At 40.6% G+C, this 20386-nt stretch overlaps 1 protein-coding gene across 2 annotated transcripts; it reads left to right on the top strand.

The window, feature by feature from the left end:
* The first annotated feature begins 362 nt into the window (after positions 1-362).
* Positions 363-20151, top strand: LOC116941290 (transmembrane emp24 domain-containing protein 4). Of its 2 annotated transcripts, none has more exons than XM_076066340.1 (5): positions 363-582; positions 3720-3820; positions 5230-5355; positions 11719-11865; positions 13315-14637. In XM_076066340.1, the coding sequence occupies exons 1-5, from the start codon at positions 453-455 to the stop codon at positions 13327-13329; spliced, it is 519 nt and encodes a 172-aa protein (XP_075922455.1). In that variant the 5' UTR covers positions 363-452; the 3' UTR covers positions 13330-14637. The 2 variants fall into 2 exon arrangements, with proteins under 2 accessions (XP_075922455.1, XP_032808072.1); XM_032952181.2 differs by lacking the exon at positions 13315-14637 and adding an exon at positions 17414-20151 and having other exon boundaries at positions 366-582.
* Positions 20152-20386: the final 235 nt, after the last annotated feature.

Below are 20386 nucleotides of genomic sequence, written 5' to 3'. Positions count from 1 at the left end.
TCTCTTGGTTGGTTGGAGCCCCCCCCACCGACTCCTCCCGGAACTCTTGCCGTGGCCCTCTGAACGAGACTGACGTGGCAAACCAGCCGCCCTCGCGCATGCGTACAGCGAGGAGGGAGGGGGGGCGGGGCTTCTGGCGGGGCGTGACGGGGTGGGCGGGGGGAAGATGGTGGCGCGTGGGCGCGCGTGCGAGCCGACAACTCCGCTTCCGTTTCCTGTTTCGCGTCGCTCCCTCATTGCTAAGAGAGAAACTTCTTCCGCCTACTCCGTGACGTCCGTCGGCATAGCTCCCCCCGCCCCTCCCCCTTCTACACCCACCCCGCCTACTTATTAACATAGCTCCACCCATCTGTGCGCTAGCGCCCACCCACTTATCCCTGTCCTGCCCCCCCCCTTTCCCCTCCTCTTCCCGGCGGCTCCGAGGCCGTCGACGACGACGACAAGCGGCGACAATGACTAAGTGCGCCTTGCTCTGTTTACTGCTGGCCGTTGTCGACGTGTCGACCGCGCTTTACTTCCACATCGGCGAGACAGAGAAGAAATGCTTCATCGAGGAGATCCCCGACGAGACCATGGTTATAGGTGCGCGATGCCGCCGCCATCCACCGCACGCACTTCTAGACCGCGCGGCCTACGTGTAGGCCTAAGCCCTGACCTCGCCCGGTTGGGATACCGCGATCGGTGCGCTATGGCTCGGCCTGCGGTTTCAGGCGTGCGGCGGGGTCGGCCCGGTGTTTTCGCTGTTTTTCGCCACGCGTTTGTTGACGCGTGGCGGTTGTCGCTTCGCCCTTGGCTCCTTTTGGGCGTTTTGTTGAAGCGCTGACTGACGGTGTCGTGTGAGTTTTGAGGGTCCGTGCAGACTTGAGTGCTGAGCGTGTGAAGGCGGAACTTCGCGTCCAGAATGGCTTGTACTTGAAATCCATATCGAAGTTGGTGTTCCCGTGCTGAACACGCGAGTTAGAAACTACAGTAATAGCAACAACAACAAAAACACTCTAAATTAATGTTTTGAACGGACCCTTTTGCGCTGTGTTAACGTCACAAAGTCAAATTTCTTGTGAACGAATCTTAATCTCCATTTGGACAGCCCAGACATTAATGTGTATATCTGAAAGAATGCATGTGTTTATTGGTCAGATCTCCTTTAAAGTTGTGCGAATTGTGTTTCGGGTTTGGTGTCGTAGGTATTTAGGAGTTTTTTTTTATCTTGGTGATCGTGGCCAAGTTTTGAATACTGGGCCATGTGTTTGGTTGACGTGTGTTAAATTGGAGGATGTGTGTGCCGTGTCAAACAAGTTCTGCTCGCGTTAAAACAACCATTTTATGTTTTGATTTAAAGCTTTCGTGACTGCAGTAATTCATATTCTTAGCTCTTTCGGTAAAGTCACGTTGAAGGGAAACAATAAAATATATATAAACAATAAATATATATTGGTTGCATGAGTGGTGATTATATATAAATATAATTTTTATTATTTTATTGTTTCCCTTCAACGTGACTTTACCGAAAGAGCTAAGAATATAACCATTTTATGTTTGTACTGCTCCATTCGTACATCGACACGACTCTGACTTGACACTAGTCAACTCCGTGCATTACATTATTTTTTTTGAGAAACCGCACGTATTGCACTGCATTACACGCAAGCATATCGTTTCCATGTAAAAGTTTACGTTCATGCAAAAAAAATGCCAAATTTGTTTCATAAACATGAGTGCTACTGCGTGTGTTTTCATGCCGAACGTGGCTACGTACGGCAAAGTTGTGCCAAGTTGCAATGACGCTTTGTTTGTTACAACGCAGCTTGATGAAGCCCCCAGTGATGACGTGTAAGGTTCGCGGCTTCACCAGTACACGTTGCCCTCGCAGAGTTGGTTATATTGGATTCTTGCCTGCCTGTCTTGTCACGATGTTTCACTTTTTATTTATATTACGCCACTGCCATCGCTGCATTGTACCATTACCGTACGTTGATGTCGTCGCATGTCATAATGCCCATGGTCACCGATCGCGAATGCTAAGCAGAATAATTAAGCCTGGGATAGTGCTTGGATAGGCGACTACCATGCATTACAGGTGTCATCGGCGATGGACTTGGGGCTTGCGTGAAGAGAAGCGCAGCAACATCCATTGATGTACTTTTATGTTACCTGCCTTAAGCCAGTGCGGTTTGGCTATGTGGTGAAATGTGGTCACGTAACCGCCCACGACCCGCACAGCTTTGGGAGGCCCAAATGCAGTCATGGATTTACCAAGGGCTGTGCATACACATGCACGTGTATAGTTTGAGTCAAGTGTAGAAGTGTTAATTAAATGCACCTTTAACCTCATTGTACCGTGTCATACTTTTCTTTTGGCAGTGCACATTTATATTCTATCGGTCATTAAATTATATTGATGGGTTTTTTTATAATATCAAACTTCTTGGACAACACATTGCTATGTCCATGATATGGGAATTATAATTGTCATTGACAATGGTCGTAATTGCGAGCGAAACCTAACATGTTAATTCTTGCGAGTTTCTGGTGACGCTTAACATGGTCCATTTAACAAGTGAGTGCCCATGCTCATTACTAAGGAAAATCTTGCTCGACTTGAACCACATTTTGAAGTAATTCTTGTTCACGCAGACACCTGTTTGAAGAGGGCAGCTGTAAGCGTTCCTATTGGATGTCTTTCTCCTGACGCCCTTTTTCAATAACACTCTGTGCTAAGTGTGTCACTGATGTGGTGACACTGCTCACAATATAATTGATCCCTCAAATGACGTGGGTTAAACGTAAATCCGGTGATTTGACAAATAAGTGTACTCCGTATGTTTATTCTCCCACGTAGGTTTGTTTCACTTGTACTAATACCAGTTGAAAGAACCTTTTTGAAATAAAAAAAAAGTGTTAGCGTCTATATGGTACTCAGAATCTTTATTTAGACTGGAGGAATCTGATGAGTTGTGAAGCTCTAGTAGGGGTGGGTCAGTAAGTTACTACAAAAAAACTTGCAGTGTACCTTTTATGTTAAAATCAAGTACACCTCCATGCATAAAATATTGCTCTCGTCAGGGTTGTATCGCAATTATACATGGTGTTGTAACTTACCACCTTAACCCATTGGACATACGTTGTATTATAATGTATGGCTTGCTACATGATTAACTGCCAAATATATTTTCATATATTTATTTTGACATTGGGATATTATTTATTACCACAGTTATATAGTACTATATGCATGAGTGGTGATTATAGTTTATCTTGTTATACAGTACTGTATTTTAGTGTTGGTACAGATTCCTTATTTTGTGTAGCACTGATAAGTGTAACAGAATACAAACCACTATTGTGGTGCAAGAGGCTGATAAATTACGGAACTCGATTGCAGCTTTTTGCATTGCGAAGTGTGTGTACGTGCATTTGCATGTTCACATTTTGCTTTTTATAACACGTGGACATAAATTATAGAACCGTACTTCTAAGGTAAAAATTCATGTTCAGAGATGCCAATTGTCTTTTTTAAAGTAGTTGTTTGCACTACTGTCGTTTATATCCGTGAATTAATGTGCCCCTGCTGAGTTTCTTTGGCAGGGTTTATTTTATATATATATGATGCATCTTAATGATGAAACATAGCATCCCATTTGAAAATGCGTTTTGCTAACCTTTCTTTTATTGTGCATACTTATAATGTAAGTGGACTAATTTTTGCTTTCCTTTCACAGGCAATTACAAGACTCAGCTTTGGGATAAGAACAAACAAGAGTTTCTCCCTTCCACCCCTGGTTTGGGAATGCACGTGGAGGTTAAGGACCCAGATGGCAAGGTATGCCTGCAGAAGAACAAAAAAGATACATGACTTCATCATTCTCGATTTGAAGTTTTCGTGACTGCAGGGATCCATACTCTTTGGTTCTTTCGGTAAAGTCACGTAGGTATAAAATAAAATAAGTTTAATCACGACTTTCCGGGTGCAACACAAGTGGACTTCTTACCTCTTCCAACACAAGCGGATGCACCCGAAACGTCGGGATTTAATTTATTTTATTTTATACCTACGTGACTTTACCGAAAGAACCAAAGAGGAACTTCATCATCTTGTGCAATATTTTAAAGTTTGATTTAAATTTTGCGCAACCCTATGTGAAGAGATGGGTGGCTACAAAATTGCCTCGTGACTGACAGTTAATTTTCTACGTCATCACATTCATGTCTCATGCTTGGAATCAAAATTCTAAGCGATTAAGTTTTAAGAATTGTAGTAGATTTAGCATTTCTCTTGAGACATGGAATTGACGACCACTACCTTTCAGGTACTTTGAAAGACTAGAAAACAAGATAATCATCAGCCATGATCGATGCACTGCTAGATGAAGGCTGCCCGAAACCATCACCGTCTCATGCTCCTGTGATTTAACAATCCACCAAGCACCTGTATGATCCAAATGTTTTGGTCTGTCTGTTGGACATCCTTTTTGTAGCATTTCATCCCTTGGCTGTCCATTATCTTTGTCAATGTCCACGTTCATTATCCATATGTATTAGCAGGTAGTATGCATTGATAAAGTATCTTTAGGTACAGTTTTATGTTGCTTTTCATTGTGAAGTTCAGTTTTTTTAAAGCACTCCCAACTGGTTCGCTTGCGCCTCTTTATTTCATAATTATGCTTTCAGTCCACCCTCCATAACTTTCCTAATAATTCATGTCCTGCTGTGTTTTAAACTTTTTTCCCACCCACATATATCTTCAATTGTTTAACCCATTTGTCGTGTGACTTTATTTTTAAATATAGTGGCGAAAACAACCACAAGGATACTGCCATGGTTGATGGTTGTCATACTGGTTCAGTCTCTCGGCACAGCAGTTGCAACAATGGGAACATTTATTAAACCCCCCTACCTCTGTTCACCCAGTAATATAAATGTGTACACCACAGTTGATTTGCAGGTCAGGTATGGCGGGATAAATTGTGGCTACTCCTACCTCTTCCAAGATGTGGAATTGTAGGCCAAATTACCCTATGACGGGGTTCACTAGTATTCCCCCTTGTGGGAGGCCCTTCTCTCAGCAGTGGAGTGAGCAAGTAATTGCAGGGATATACCACTATTCAGCAGGCCCTTAAGCAAAGTAAAACAATAAATAATTATGCCCTGAATGAATTTTGTGGGAATGTTTTCCTTGCACTCTATTTCAGTTGTAACGTGATCATCTGGTTGGATTCACCCCCTTTGCAGGTCATCCTCTCCAAGCAGTACAGCTCAGAGGGCCGCTTTACGTTCACTTCCCACACCCCTGGCGAGCACCAGATATGCCTCCACTCCAACTCCACCAAGATCGCCCTCTTCGCTGGTGGGCGCTTGGTAAGTAATCGTCGTGTTTCTCTATTGGAGGGGTCATGTCATGAAACGAAGTTTACTATTACTATATTTTTTATTTTACCAGGTAAGGCCCACTGAGCTCTATAGCTATTTTTCAGAAGCGTCTTGGCCACAAATGATAGCTTATCACGTGGAAATTTATAGCAGCCAAATACTGTAAACGCACGTTAATTGTAAATGTAGAGGAGAAAAACGGAAGCATCCGGAGAAAAATCCATGCGACCATTGAGAAAAAATGCAGACTCCAAATGTACAGCAGACATCAGGGTTGGAATCGATCCCACGATCTGTATACCAGGTGAGGTAGTTAGCATCTTGCCACTGCGGTGTCCACAGAGCAGTGCAACCCTTCATGTTAGAGAGTGACCCATGCAGGAGGATGTCACAAAGCCACCTATGAAATCCCATCAAGTGACCTCTAGTACACATTCAGGGGTAGTACTTTCCCACCCATGCTGCCACTGAAAGTAATGTTCACCGTGTGAAAGTCGAACCAATATTTTCTTATCTTCAGACCTGAATTTTAACTAAATTAAGTGCCAAAGCAAATTTTATGTTACTTTTTTTTGTGCACCCATTGGCAGCCAGCCTGAGGACGTCAACTCACTCTCCTTGAACCAGTTTATTCATGAGTGGTCCTTAGAATCCTACCTAGGTTCTTAGCGGTACTTCGTCAGCTTATTGAGGATTGAGCCATCCAACCATCTTTGAGGCATGTTTCCTTGTAAAGTTACTCAGATACTACATTAACTTCCACTACAGATAAAACTGCATTGGTCCAATGGATATACTTGATTCTATCATAGTAATATAACATTTCCTGCAATTATAATTCTGTATAGAATATAACAACCCTCCTAAACTATTTGGCAGGAAACAACTTTTACTTTTGACAACTAAAAAGGCAATAATGAAAAATAAGAATAGGTTTTACCCCTTCTGGCAATAAAACAGAAGGTATTAAGATGTTCAAACACCAAATAGAAACCTTTTGCAAGGAATCAAGTTCGCATTAACTACAGGAACTTGTGGTGAATATGCAAACAAAACATGCTCTGATAATATATCCATTCTTGATTTGAAGCTTTCGTGACTGCGGGAATCCATACATCTTTGGTTCTTTCGGTAAGGTCACGTAGATAGAAAATTAATTGATCACGTGACGTTTCGATCGCAACACAAGCAACAGTTCTGCTGTGTTTGTCTCACCTGATGACGGTTGCTTGTGTTGCGATCGAAATGTCACGTGATGTATTAATTTTATATCTACGTGACTTTACCGAAAGAACCAAAGAGTAATATATCCATTGCCTTTGAAAGTGGCTACTCCTACCTCTTCAAACAACCTTTTGCCAGAAAAGGTTGTTTGACTCTTAACACCAGTTTTATTGCCAGAAAAGGTAAAACCTATTCTTATTTTTCATTCTTTCTTACCGGGAAAAAAAAGTATCCCATAATATAACTGCTCAACCCTAGCTATGAATGCCCTGATAGGTGCAATGGCTTTGTATTGTTCGCCATTTGGCGTTCTCAGGCCCGACATTGGTGAGACGAGGCCAGAAAGAAAGCAGTGTCTGGTGTAGGCCAATCACTTTCAAAGACAATGCATATACATAAGGACTTGTTTCAGCAGCCTGTCTCTCTCTCTCACCTGAAGATGGTTGCTTGTGTGGCGATCGAAACGTCGTGTTCTATTATTGTTTTTCTTCTACCCACGTGACTTTACCGAAAGAAACAAAGAGTATGGATTCCTGCAGTCACGAAAGCTTCATATCACGATTGAATGCATATATTGTCGGAGCATGTTTTGTTTGCACGTTCACCACAAGTTCGTGTGGTTAATGCAGACTTGATTCCTTGCAAAATGTATCTATTTGGTGTTTGAACAACCTAACACCTCCTGTTTTATTGCCAGAAAGGGTAAAACCTATTCTTATTTTTAATTATTTCATACTGGCAAAAAAGGTCCCATGATAAAAAAGGTAAAATTATCTTTGCAGTTTGAGTTGTGCTATGCTTAATTTTCTATTTCATAGGAAAACATTTACAATTACAATTGAGATTGTAAAGCATAGAAATGTCACTGCATCTCAATGTACTGCACATAAGGAAGACGTTCTGAGATTGTGGGCAAGTGAAGCACGGAGTTTCTTATAGCAAAGGTGAATGTTACAGAAAACAGTGTGTGGGGGGGGAAGAGTTATTCAACTGAATTTTTTCTTCAACTGAATTTTCATTAGATGGAAACCGTTACACGCAGAAAACAGGAAAATCTTACGCCTGATGGAGTTGGTCATACATCAGGCCAGAAGGAGGGCATTCTAGGCAATGGGGGCAGTATCAGAGAAAGTGTTTTATTGAGTGTCGGTTTCGGGGTTTTGCCAGAGGGTATTGATTGCTGGAGCTGAGAACATGTGGAGAGGAGAAGAGGGAAATGAAAGGGGGAGAGAAGTAGGTGAGGGTGAGTTTAAGGGGGGGACATCTTGAAGATGGCACTCGGTGGGTGAGGGGGACCTTGTAATTTGTGGGATTTGTTAAGTTGAGGGAGGAAACTCATAGCAGCATCCAGGATCACTTGAAAATTGGCAGTTAATTGGGGAGATCATAGAGAGTTGCAGTCTTCAACCCATGAGCAGGAAACATCAGATTCTTACATTTTAAAATGTTTAGGATTTGTACATTCTCTTTTTGAATGTTCTAAGTTCTTTAATATCCAGTTGAATTTTGAACTCGATGCGAAATGATTGTTATCGAATTAGTCTGAAATTGTTCCTGAGCGACCGCTTCTGTTGCGATCAAAACGTCGTGCTCTTTCTATGTGACTTTACCGAAAGAACCATAGAATATGAATTCCTGCAGTCACGAAAGTTTTGAGTCATAATTGTTCTCGAGTGTTTTTGTAAGTCACGGTCTAGTGATGAGACGCAACACATTTGTGGATAACATTGCCTTAAAATGAAACGTATAAAATCGTTGACTTTTTGTGCAATTGGCCATTCAGCACATCATGGGATTGCTATGAACTAATGTGAGTTTGTTTTATCTTTTTGTGCTTGTGCACCACTGCCAACTCGGTAACAATATGGGCAATCGATGTAGCGATGCTCATGTCAGATTTTCACCGTGAGGTGGCGCCACATGACCATGTTTTACAGACCCTCTATTTAGTCATGCAATCAGAACATAAACCACAAGCTGGTGTGAGCCGACCAATACAAAAAAATGTAGTTTTGAATGTTATGTTCGGGAAAACTTTGCTCTTGCTGCTGTTTAGCAGAATCAATTGAATGTAAAATACTTGGAAGAAAATATATCAGCCAAAATCGGTTGTTTGCATTAATAAAATGGTCATAGGCATTAATAATATGGTCATAGGCATACTCTGTAACGTTTTCCCTGCAGAGGTCTTAATTTTTAACAGCTTCAAATATACACGCACATAATTTCAAAACTGTACTCATTCGCTCTTATGTTTCATCTGACCTTGTTGTGTTCATGAATTACATTTGTATAACGGTTCAAGATTACTGTAAAAATATTACACAGCACATTTACAACTATACAACTTGAATAAAATACGTTTAGTGCAATGAATGAAAGGGAAAAAAAACGATACATGTGTCTTAATTCAAACTCCGTAATAGAGGTTTTTGGGTTAGATCGCGTAAATATATAAATGTGTCGTTAAAATCCGCCTCCACCCTACACAGCCAACTAGTCAGGGTTGTCATGTAAACAGAACGTGGCCAATTTGTCACTAGTACAGCACACCGGTGTGTTGGAGAGCCAAGCCACAACATTTACAAACTGAGTACGACATTTCGCCAGTGATTACAACTAGATTCATCAGGTGACATCCAGATTTTTTTTTCGCCTGTTGAAGCTAGTTGTAATTACTGGCGAAACGTCGTTACTCAGTTTGTAAATGTTGTGGCTTGGCTCTCCAACACAACCGGTGTGCTGTACTAGTGACGAATTGGCACGTTCTGTTTACGTGACAACCCTTACTAGTTGGCTGTGTCGGGTGGTGACGGGTTTTAACGATATATATTTTCGCGATCTAACCCAAAAACCTCTTACGGATGATATTGGTCACGAAAGCCTAAGTGTTAAACTTAATTCAAACTGTATTTAGGGAACCTGTAACGTATGGGGTTTTACGATGCATTGATTCATAAATTAATATGAATTCTTACCCTAAATGGAATCGCATGTGTAAGAAAGTGTTTTTCATTTCAAATGTTGTAAATCATTGGTGGGGCATGAGCAGATGATTACTTACATCCTTATATATTACCTGAAATGGGAAAAACAGTTCATGTTTACATTGTCTCCACCTCGGGAGTAATCATGGCAAATACTTTAGTTAATAACAAACAGTAATGATGTCTGACGATTTTGTAGGGTTTTTTGTGGTTTTCACGTTTGTTTTTGGGTTGTACATTGTTGTTCGGCATGATTAAGCTCACAGCACGTGGAGTGAAACGTCGGACATCATGCTGAACAACACGCGGTGCAACCACAAAACTCATCGGAGAGCTTATAGTATGATGTATTTTTCCGTTGAAATGTATTTTCTTTTTGCCTTGATGGGTAAAAAAAAGATGAAATCTGTGCTCTGGATGGGATAATAAAGGAAACAATTTTTCAGCCTCGTCCAGACATTTCTGGAGTGTTTTATGTTTTGAATATACATTTTTGGCAGTTTTTTACCGTTCATTTTCTAATAATTAAATAAATTGGTTTTGTGTTCAGCAAAGCTCTATCGAAGATAAAACTTATTTTAATGGATATATGATTTTTTTAAGTGCTTCTGGCCATAGAGTTGGGTGACATTGTTGCAGATAATGGTACATTGTCGTTTGTGTTAAACTCTTAAGTGCTACAAAACACTTACAGTATATATATATCCCTTAATGAGTTTTTCTGCCTGGTAGCTGGCACGGAGCAGACCGGAAACGCGCCTGCTTGTGTTCAGCCATTGGCCTCAGTTAATCTCGCTGACTCCATTTTGCAATGACCAAGTCGCTGTAAAGAAAATAAATGTTTAATTGCACTATTGGGATTTACGGTAATGTGCGATGGAGTGGGGAGGAAAAGCAGAAAAGGGGTTTCATACTAAAGGAATTCTGTTCCTTTATAAAACAGAGACTCCTTTCACAAGTATGAAAACTTATGCCAAAAAATATTTCTTGTACAAATATTTTACGAGTTAGTTTTGTCGTCTCTTTAGTTTAAGCCTCAATATATTGCAATACTAAAATGCCGTAACAAAACACATGTGGTGTGCTTATTTGTAATTTCTTGATTGACAGTTGAAATTTATTTTTTGATTATTTTTTTATTCAGATTTTGTTTGTATATCTTGGATTTGGGTTTCTGCATTGAATACATAACCAAAAATGAACGATTTTGTGATAAGGCACACTTGAAATCACAGTGACAAGCTGTAGATACGTTCCAAAAGAATCACGCAATTTTAATGTTTATGTCCAGGGCAGTGCCTAATGATATATTTTTCATAAGAAACATGCTTAAGCACAGAAATGTACAAATGTCTCCAGATGAGCCACAGCTGTCAAAATGTCCACAGCCAAGGGATGCGGAAGGGTTGAGACTGTTGCAGTATTTCGGTTGGCAAGATTGATGATCTTTCTTTCCTCGGCATCGTGACATGCAATTAATTAGACCACCCTTCAGTCGTAGAGGCACATAACTTGGGTCTTTTGGTGAAAACAAACCTCAAGCACTTGTGGGAGTGTAATTTATGTTGTGGCAGTTTCACAAAAAATATAGATCTGTCTTCCACAGCACCAACACATTTTGTTTTATGCTGCATGTTTAAACTCTGGAGTTAATCCATATCTTGCTATTGTAAGTAATATTCATTGATATGCAAGTTAATTTGAATAACTAGTACTATGTTTTTTAAACATGCTACATTTTTCAGTTCATTGGCAGGTTACTTTTGCAGATACTACAAGGTGGGGAAATTTATCTGATCCAGTATGTGATTACTTGTAGAAAGGTAACAACTTGTACATTGAATATTTTTTAGTTATTTGTATCAAATGAAATATAGCTGTCTGTACAGATTTTACAAATTAATACCCCCTGTGGATTCTGAAAACATCACAAGAGCAAACATTAATCACCTTGAATCTTTGCAATTCATTGCATGGTGGTGTGTAGGTGGTGATGAATTATATCTCTAATCAAGTAAACACTGCGGTTGTTGATTGAAGTCGACTTGCATCACAGTTGAATGGTGCGTGATTGCGTGTTGTGGTTGCTGTTGTTAATGGTCATATTGCCCTGCACTGTTACGTGGTTGTCTGCCTGTAGAGAGTACACCTGGATATCCAAGTGGGCGAGCACGCCAACGACTACTCTGAGATAGCGGCCAAGGACAAGTTGACAGAACTGCAGCTCAGGGTGCGGCAGCTGTTGGACCAGGTGGAGCAAATCCAGAAGGAGCAGAATTATCAGCGGGTGAGATTTGCATTGGCGCCAGCAATAATCATGGCCAGCCACCCCATTATGCGTTGTCCATTATTGCAAATATGATTTTAATTTGCACACATAGTATTTTGCCAGTCTTAAGTGTGCTCTTGCAATGTGACCCCTCTGCACGCGATGTAAAGTTGTATCTTTATTGTATTTATCGTCAAACTTTGGTACAGTGCAACCACACCTTTAAGCACGAACTGTGCATGAGGATAGCTCTTTTGATGAAAATTTGTGCTTGTGTTGATATTTGTTCGTTATCTTGAACACAAAACTGAGAGTCTGAGTCATCTTCCATGCATGCAAATGTTAAGCTTTATTCCACCCTTGCTTGTTTGTATCTTAACAAATGTTTTATATGAAGAATCAATTCCTGGTCACAAGTACTTTAGCTTGTCAAAACTGACCAGTGTGGATCTTAGTTCATGGCAATAAATTCACTCAGTTTAAACAAAAGCATATATCTGAAGTTGGTTTGTGGCTCAATGGGGGGGGGGGGGGGGGGTGCTAAGTTTGTTCTAAAATGTTAACCTTAGGTCATCTTCACCTATAGTGTTTAATTGACATTAAGCTTGTATTTACACTCAGAACCGGGTTTTTATATTTCACCAGAGTTGACTTTTGCCCAGTTCCTTGGTATTTGTTTTGACACAGGCCACAGAGAGCCAGCAGTGGTAAAAAAGTGGTGTGGTGTGCAGCCCAGCTGAGAAAACCAAGGAACACTTCACTATGGGAGTCCTGCTGTGATGGGTTGACAAGTGATTTACTGCATGGGGCCCGTAATGTATTTTAATGAAGTCGAGCACACAATGCCGCTTCAGTTTTCTCCAAATAATGGACTTGGAATCAAGAGACTTTTGCATTTTCCACTGTTTATAGCAAACAAATTATATTTGCATCATGAAAACAGTCACATGTTAAGTTTTATTCTCACATGCAATATAAAACAGTAGTTTACATACGTGCAGCACTGTGCAAATATGTACAATACATATTTTTTCTGCAATTAAATTAATTATAATGCTGCTTTTTTGGTTGAGAGTATAAAAGACCCACTAATTTGGCCAAGTATGCCAGTAACTTAGACTTGTGTCATGTTTCTTATTTAACGTCCTTAAAATTTCCACAGAATTTTTGCTGAAGGGTAGGATGTGCCCAATGCCCATGGACGTGTTTAGGCCTGCGACGGACACCATTGATGTGTATGGGCCACCCACGTTGTGGGTTAGCAGATGTGCAAACACACCTGCTTGTGAAATCTGCACACCAGGCCTGTGCAGTGGATTCCATCCGCCAGTGCTCTCACAGCATAATGAGGCTCTTGAGTAATGAAGTTGGGAGTTAGGGAAATGACAAATAAATCAACTTTTGGCTCACGTGCTTAATTCAAAATGATCATATATTACAACCAGGCTTGTGTTGCTTTTTTGGCAGAAATCCGTTTCCTGATCCGCTGGGGATGTCCGTGTACGTGCAGTCTCGGTCAAATGTTGCATTACAGGCACAAGATGTCCTCGGAGTCGTAGGCGATATGGAAGGGGGCAGTCTTTTCGGCGATCCATTTTCAGTTGTCCATTATGCAATTTTTCTTTTTGAGTTCCATTCACATGGAGGTGATAATGTAATAGATTTGTAAATGTGCAATACATTGGCTTGCCCTTATCCTGGTGTAAAGTGACAGAAACGAACTATAGATCCGTAATTACTCTTTGTGCCAAGACCTAGTGGCATGGAAGTCCTTTTTCAAATGAATGCTTGAGCTCGGAATAATTGCCTCCACTTACAGTGTGAAACCGGCTGTTAGCCTTGCCTAATGCTACAGATGAGTTAATCGTTAAATAACGCTGCCATCGAAATGTTGTTAATGTTTGTGGTGTTAAGTGTTGTGCCGGAATTTGTTCAGTTTAATTTCCGCACAATGGCGCGGTCTGGTTTTGCATGTTGCCTGGGCGTTGTCTTTTGTTCGATGTGCTGCTTCTGATTGAAATGCCTGTGAAATCAGATTGGGAAAACATTCAGGTGAACAAAGTGTGTTATTTTACTCTACTGCAGAGACAGAAAAGGGTGAGGCATCGTGTCGGCAGAAGCCCATACCCCACAGACAACATCCAATGTGTTCTTTTATTTTTGAATGTTACTTGAAGAAACATTCCAATTTGCCTCACTAGAAGTTTTCTTTAAGAAAAATGACATTGCATCATAGACCATTGTAAATGTGATTACTAGATTTGTTTCCATCAGTTGTAAGCATTATTTGAAGTGTTTGCAATCGGTATCATTCCTACTATACATTACAACGAGCCAAAGTAATTTTCACACATCTGCGGTTTTATACTTTGATGTTTTCTTCTTTAATAATTTGTATGTTATATATTGAAAAATACTTTTTTTCTTGGCGTGAGACTTGGGGTGAAGCAGTGGTGGGGGCAGTAGTTTGTGCACTGCAGCATGAACTGGGCAGCAGTGTGAGTTCGATTTCAGGCTGTGGCTAACATCAGGTGGATGATCTAGTCCTGGCATCCAACCCCTCGCCCCAACCCGTGCAGACCAGGATGGCCAAGCAACGCTCATGATCAAAAGTTGCCTGAAAGCCTTAATCCAGTAGTGGATTGGGTAAGGGCTGTAATTTATTATTCATAATTCAATGGCAACACACGAAATAATGGTTGTAATTTTTGAACACAGTCCCACGTCAAAAATGCTTGTTTTTATTAAGAAATAGTATCTGTAATTGAAATAAAATATTTTCGCAGTGTGCATGGGCATAACGTTTTCCTCATCTGTACACAAATCACTCGGTCTCTAAGGCTGTGGATTAAGTTAATTCCCGGTGTTCATCACGCTTCCACCATTAAACTCGATGATTTTTATCGTGGGTCATAAATATTTTCTTTAGCACTCTCCTCTTTGGCATCTTCGCTCGAATGTGAACTCCCCAGGATGCTTTCTCCATGGCTTGCTTCATAAATTTCCAAAGTTGATGGCACAGTGTGCAGCGGTAGGCAGTGAGTGTTCGAGTAGAGGGGTTAAAATGTGGTGAAGAAAGCACTGTCCTTGCGCCATGTCACTTGGAACTCAGTGGAGAGCGCTTGGCACGCAACACATGAACAGCACAGGGTTGCACTCTTTGTCAGAGAAGTAGAAATTATTTTCATTTGTTTTTCTTGGCATTTTTGTCTCACCATTGCTGTTTTTTCCAGATGTTTCTACAAATAATTTGGAATTACAATGACATTGTTTTGATTTGAAGCGCTATTTGTTTAAACTCATTTCTTGATTTTTAGATGTATTTATATAATGCATTATGAGCGTATAAAAATCTGAGGTTCAAAATATGCATTGCCATAATTACGGTATCCAAATTAGGCTCCTGCCATGCTATTGTGTGTAAAGCTATCAAGTTCTTGTTAACGACACCACTTAGACCTTCAAAGCTCATAATTCTGAAACGTAAAACCTTGTACATGTCTGGTATCTAGAAAATTACATTATGGACACCTATATAAGCATTGTGTTGCCCCGGGTTACACCATTTGATTTAGATTTTAAGGAATCTTTACCGTTCCGTTATATTGGACTCCATTTACTCCTGCACCCAAGCTCCACCCTGAGAACATTCCCCTTGGATCGCCGTTCCATTTTGAAACCAGAGGATGGTCTGTCCACCGACTTTCGATATTGACATTAAATTAATATCCTTTATTGAAATATAAGGAGCCTTCGTCCTGGAATATATTCTCAATACTTATATTGCTTCTCAGCCGTATATTTTTAAGTCCTTTGCATGCTTAAAGCATTAACTTAAGCATTCCATATCTATGAGATATTGCCTCACAGTACATTTCATAAAGGTGTTGAACAGTTGAAAGACTTCACAAAACGTAGTTAATGTAGAAAATATTTTTACAGGACTATAATATACGCCTGTGACGATGTCACCCAGATACACCCGATCTCGGCAGGTCTTGAAAGCTTAAGAGAGTTGAGCCTGGATAGTACGTGTACCGAGGCTCCCACAAGGTGATGTGGGAGGGCTAGTGGCACAGTTTGGCACCAGCTATCATAGAGTGCGGTTGTGTCGTTGCAGTTCTCTAGCGGTGAGTACAATGGCTTTAAAAACAACGGCGCTATGCCTCTCTAAATAAAATTAACCCGAAACCGCTTGGGCGTTCCGAGATTCAGCGGTGAACAGGTCCCACCCTGCAACTTGCAGACGTCCCGGAATGGCAATGGGTTAAAAACATTTTGTTTATGAATGGCAGGTGTGTGTGTGTGTGTGTATTTATCACTGTTTGGTTGAGGAATAAGGAAGTTTCTCGTCATTAGATTAAAATAGGCAGAGGTCCTGCTGAAGTGCCGCACGTGCTGAAAGGGTTAAACGTGGTTTGTGTGACCTTGACTGATAATGGCGTGGAGAGAGCATGGACTCTGTGCCTGAGCAAACAAGCTTCTGTTCACCAATCCCATTTTGGCGCAACAAAAGGTCTTGTTGTAGCAGGCCCCACGCCGGAGATTGGTTTCCGTTTAAAATAACACCATTTAAGGAAGGAAACCTGCCACAAACGGAATAATGAAGTCCAATCCATCATTCGGTGCAAGGCCGGAAATGCATTGCAGGAAAGCAGGGTAAAAAAGAAACCTTCGAGCTGCCAAGTGCGGACAGGATCTCGTAACCCAATGCGGGGGCTACTCAGCCCTTGTTTTGATAAGCTGATTGCGAGCTATAACTCTCAAGGTCTGTTTTGAAAAGGGAGTGTGGCTTATTAAAAAGGCCCATTGGAAAATGAAAGTCCCCATGTGCTATTTGATAGCAGCAGCTTTTGCCCCCCCCCCCCCCTTGTCAAGTCTGTCATCTGAATTGTTCCTGTAGAGAAGCGTATATTGTAAATAGGAATCTCACTTCCACATATTACACTGCTTAGCGATGTCGGTGGAAAAATAATTTCAAATCCTGTTATCAACGTTGATGTTTAATTGACTGTTGTACATTCCTTCCACAAATTGTGAACTTAAGTATAGTCGTACCCTTTTAGACTCGTGTGAACTGCTTGGAATTACAATGGGTGGTAGACTAGCTCCTTTTGATCACATAGCTCAGAATGTGTCCGATCTTGTCTGATTTTGGAAGCGAAACAGGATTGGGCCTGAATAGTGCTTGGATAGGTCCTCACCATGCACAGTGGGTTGTTACGGGGATGGTGGGCTACATGGTAGTCGGTAGCGCCCTCATATTTGCTCCCTTGTTACTGACCTTCGTGATGAAATTTGGTCAAATCAACTCCACGGTCAACATATTGTGGGCAGACCCTCATCCAGCAGTGGGTTAACAAAGAGCTATACATCTATGTAGTCTAGCCACAATGCTATGGTATTCTAAAAATACAGAACTTGAAGCTTGCAGTTTCATTTCACATTTAAAGTGTGTGGAAACGTGTGTTTTAAAGTTTTGACCTCGTGTTAAAACTCAGATATGTATTGTCCTGTAATTTGACTTTTAACTGTTGTCCAAATTGTGTTTGTCCCTTTTCAACAGTATCGGGAGGAGCGCTTCCGACAGACGAGCGAGAGCACAAACCAGCGCGTTCTGTGGTGGTCCATTGCCCAAACACTCATCCTCATTACTACCGGCATCTGGCAGATGAGGCACCTCAAGAGCTTTTTTGAGGCGAAAAAGCTAGTATAGGGATGGAGGGCCTCTCGCCTAATGCACTCTCGAGTTCGGGTGCCGATTCAACTTTCCCCTCCCGCGACCTCTCCTCCAAGTAGTAGGGATGCCACAACTTTTGATTTTTCTGCACCGCCCTCTTACTGTGCTTTATTTAATGATGGGTTAAATTGTGATTGTGTTATTTTCTTTCTTCCCCCCCTAATTAATGTGTGTATGTTGGTCAAAATCGCCTCCGTTAAAATGCTGTCTCATCTCAATCAATAAACATCGTGAGATGCACTGTGGGAGTAATAAGTACTGTTGGCTGTTTCGAATGCAGAATACCTCCCAGGCAATGCCAATGCAAAGTTGGTTGTTTATTGGTTTTTGTATCATTGTATGCAGAATTGATGTAAGCTATACAGTACCCTATTAAAACTATTATTAGCATTTGCTTTATCAATATGTTAATTTTCAAGTAAGGTTTAAGTCGACATGCATTACATATTGGTCTCATGAAGTGGAATGGAAATTTTCATTATGAACATTGTTATGGCATACCTACTAAGTAATTGGAGAATAATTTATCGGAACATCAACCCTTTGAAAGCAGGTTACAGGCAGTTTAACTCGGACATTTTATTTTGAGGATTAAACTTTACATAAGTGCAAGCATCCCTTCACCCCTCAAAATTAAATTTCTTCCAGATGCATTTGTATGTTAGGATTCTCTACTTTTTTTTGCTTATGCAGCAGTCATTTCATAACAATCTCCACATTTGTCATTTCAGCAGCATTCACATTAACAGTTCCATAATATATTTAAAACCAACTAGCCAAGAAGCCATGGATACATAAGCATTAGCTGGTAATACAGAAGAAACATTTATACAAGGGTAGCGATACCCTATTTGGAGAGACACTGCTATCATGTGTGCCATGTTTATTCTTCATGAGAGAGGTGGATAAGTGACTTGTCAAATAAATAATTTAACATTTGGTGTTCATTTTCCTTACATTGGCATTGATAATAAATAAGCAGGGAGCAGTGTTTTTCCAAATCGGACATGTTAATCACTTTATGAACAACAATCACTGTCAGGGTGGACAAAGTCGGCTTGTGGAACCTTGTCTTATGGAGGAACATTCTGGGCTCTGGACTACTCAATAGCAACCTATGCACACATATAGTAGTCATACTGCCACAGCACCTTTATAAATGAGCGCTGGTTGTACCGGTTGTGGATTAACAAATAAGTGGAATATATCATATTGACACAAACCCTGTTGACTTCAATTTACAGCTGATGTGACATGTACAGCAGATGTGACATGTACAGCAGATGTGACATGCATTACACTGTCGGTGTCGATTTGATGTGCCACGTTTTCTGAAAGAAACCTTGGAACCCGAGTTCACGACAATGCTATTTTACAGATGCTTGTGTCGGTGGTGTGAACGAGCGTTATGGGTGGTTTTATTCTTCAGCATTTTAGGGCTGCATTTGAAAATGTCTATACTGTATATCCCGAACTGGTTGTTAAGAGTAGTGGACTGAACTTGGCATTCCTAGGGAAAAAAACAAAATTTTCAGTTTTTAGCTATTTACTCTTTTGTGATGCAGAATTAACGAACAGAACAGATTTTACAAATTTGGAGAAAACAACCTGAAATTACTTGTTTGGTTAAACAGCAATTGTCGCCCCAACTGCAAAAACCTAGGTGGAGCCTCCTAAAATATATTTAATATTGATCAAGCTTTTTTGGGTAAAGAAGCATGTTTTTAAATATACCGATTCAGCTGCGTACTTTATCATTCTTACTTTCAACACACCATCAGATGAGATGCATTATGGGAGTTAGTCGGCAGACACTTGTATATTATTTCTAATTTGGCCTAACTGCTGCAGTTTTGTTTATTCCCTAGATTTGAGAGTTGTATCACTGTTCTTAAAGTTGGGGTGGTAAATGTATAGCTGCTTTTGAAGTATGTTTTTTTTAGTGCGTGTGATTAGTTGTGGAAATCCTCAGATGAGTTCCAGTCCTTGCATTTTCCACCACTATGTTGTAATATATTTAAGAAAAAAAAGTTGGATATTTCTCTGCTTAGAAGATTTTGACACTTAAAAAAACAAGCGACTCATGAGCTCAATTCTGCTTTACCTTTTCTGAAAGTTTGAATTATTTAGTTTGTTTTCTTGCAGTTAATTTTGGCCCAAAAAAATGTTCGTTTAAAAAAATATTTTTGAACATTGGCAACACTGGAAGCTTGCACTTCTAGCAAGCCTCAACACTGTTAATGCTCAGTGTTCGCAAATTGTGATGAATACACAACGCGATACATACATTGTGAAAGTCAGAAGAACATACGTACTTTGGAGGATTTAGTTTCATCGGTGAGTGCACAAACGACGGTGAATTCTTACCTACACTCTTTCGTGACTAAATTTGAAAGATCAAGAAACGTATGAACCACCCAGGAAGTGCGAGCAACTAATTAATTTTAGCTAATTCAAGTCGTCAAAACGTTTTGCCAGCTTGTTCTGACGTGTGAATGGGGAGGTCCATTTGGGAGTATACAATGTTTTGTAAGTTTATGGAAATAAAGGTAAGGGTTCTCTGGCATCTGCCTTGTGTGTTTGTTTTGTAAAAGGCATTTGCATCCTTTTATGTTTTGGAAAGCAAATGCTCTTTTTGAAAAGTATAGGTGTAAAATAAAATATACTTTGAAGCTATTGTGAATCCACTCTTGGAAAAGGCTTCATGCCATTTCAGTCATGGAGAGTGGTTGGGGTGGGGGGGGCTCCACACTTCACATTAGCCAGTGTTGATTAGTAAAGGAGTGGAGGGGATTCAGG

The sequence above is a fragment of the Petromyzon marinus genome, chromosome 11 (genome assembly GCF_048934315.1).
Source record: "Petromyzon marinus isolate PM22_M1 ecotype Great Lakes invasive population chromosome 11, UKy_Petmar_22M1.pri1.0, whole genome shotgun sequence".
Taxonomy (NCBI): Eukaryota; Metazoa; Chordata; class Hyperoartia; order Petromyzontiformes; family Petromyzontidae; genus Petromyzon; species Petromyzon marinus.
This window is presented reverse-complemented; position numbering and strand designations above follow the sequence as displayed.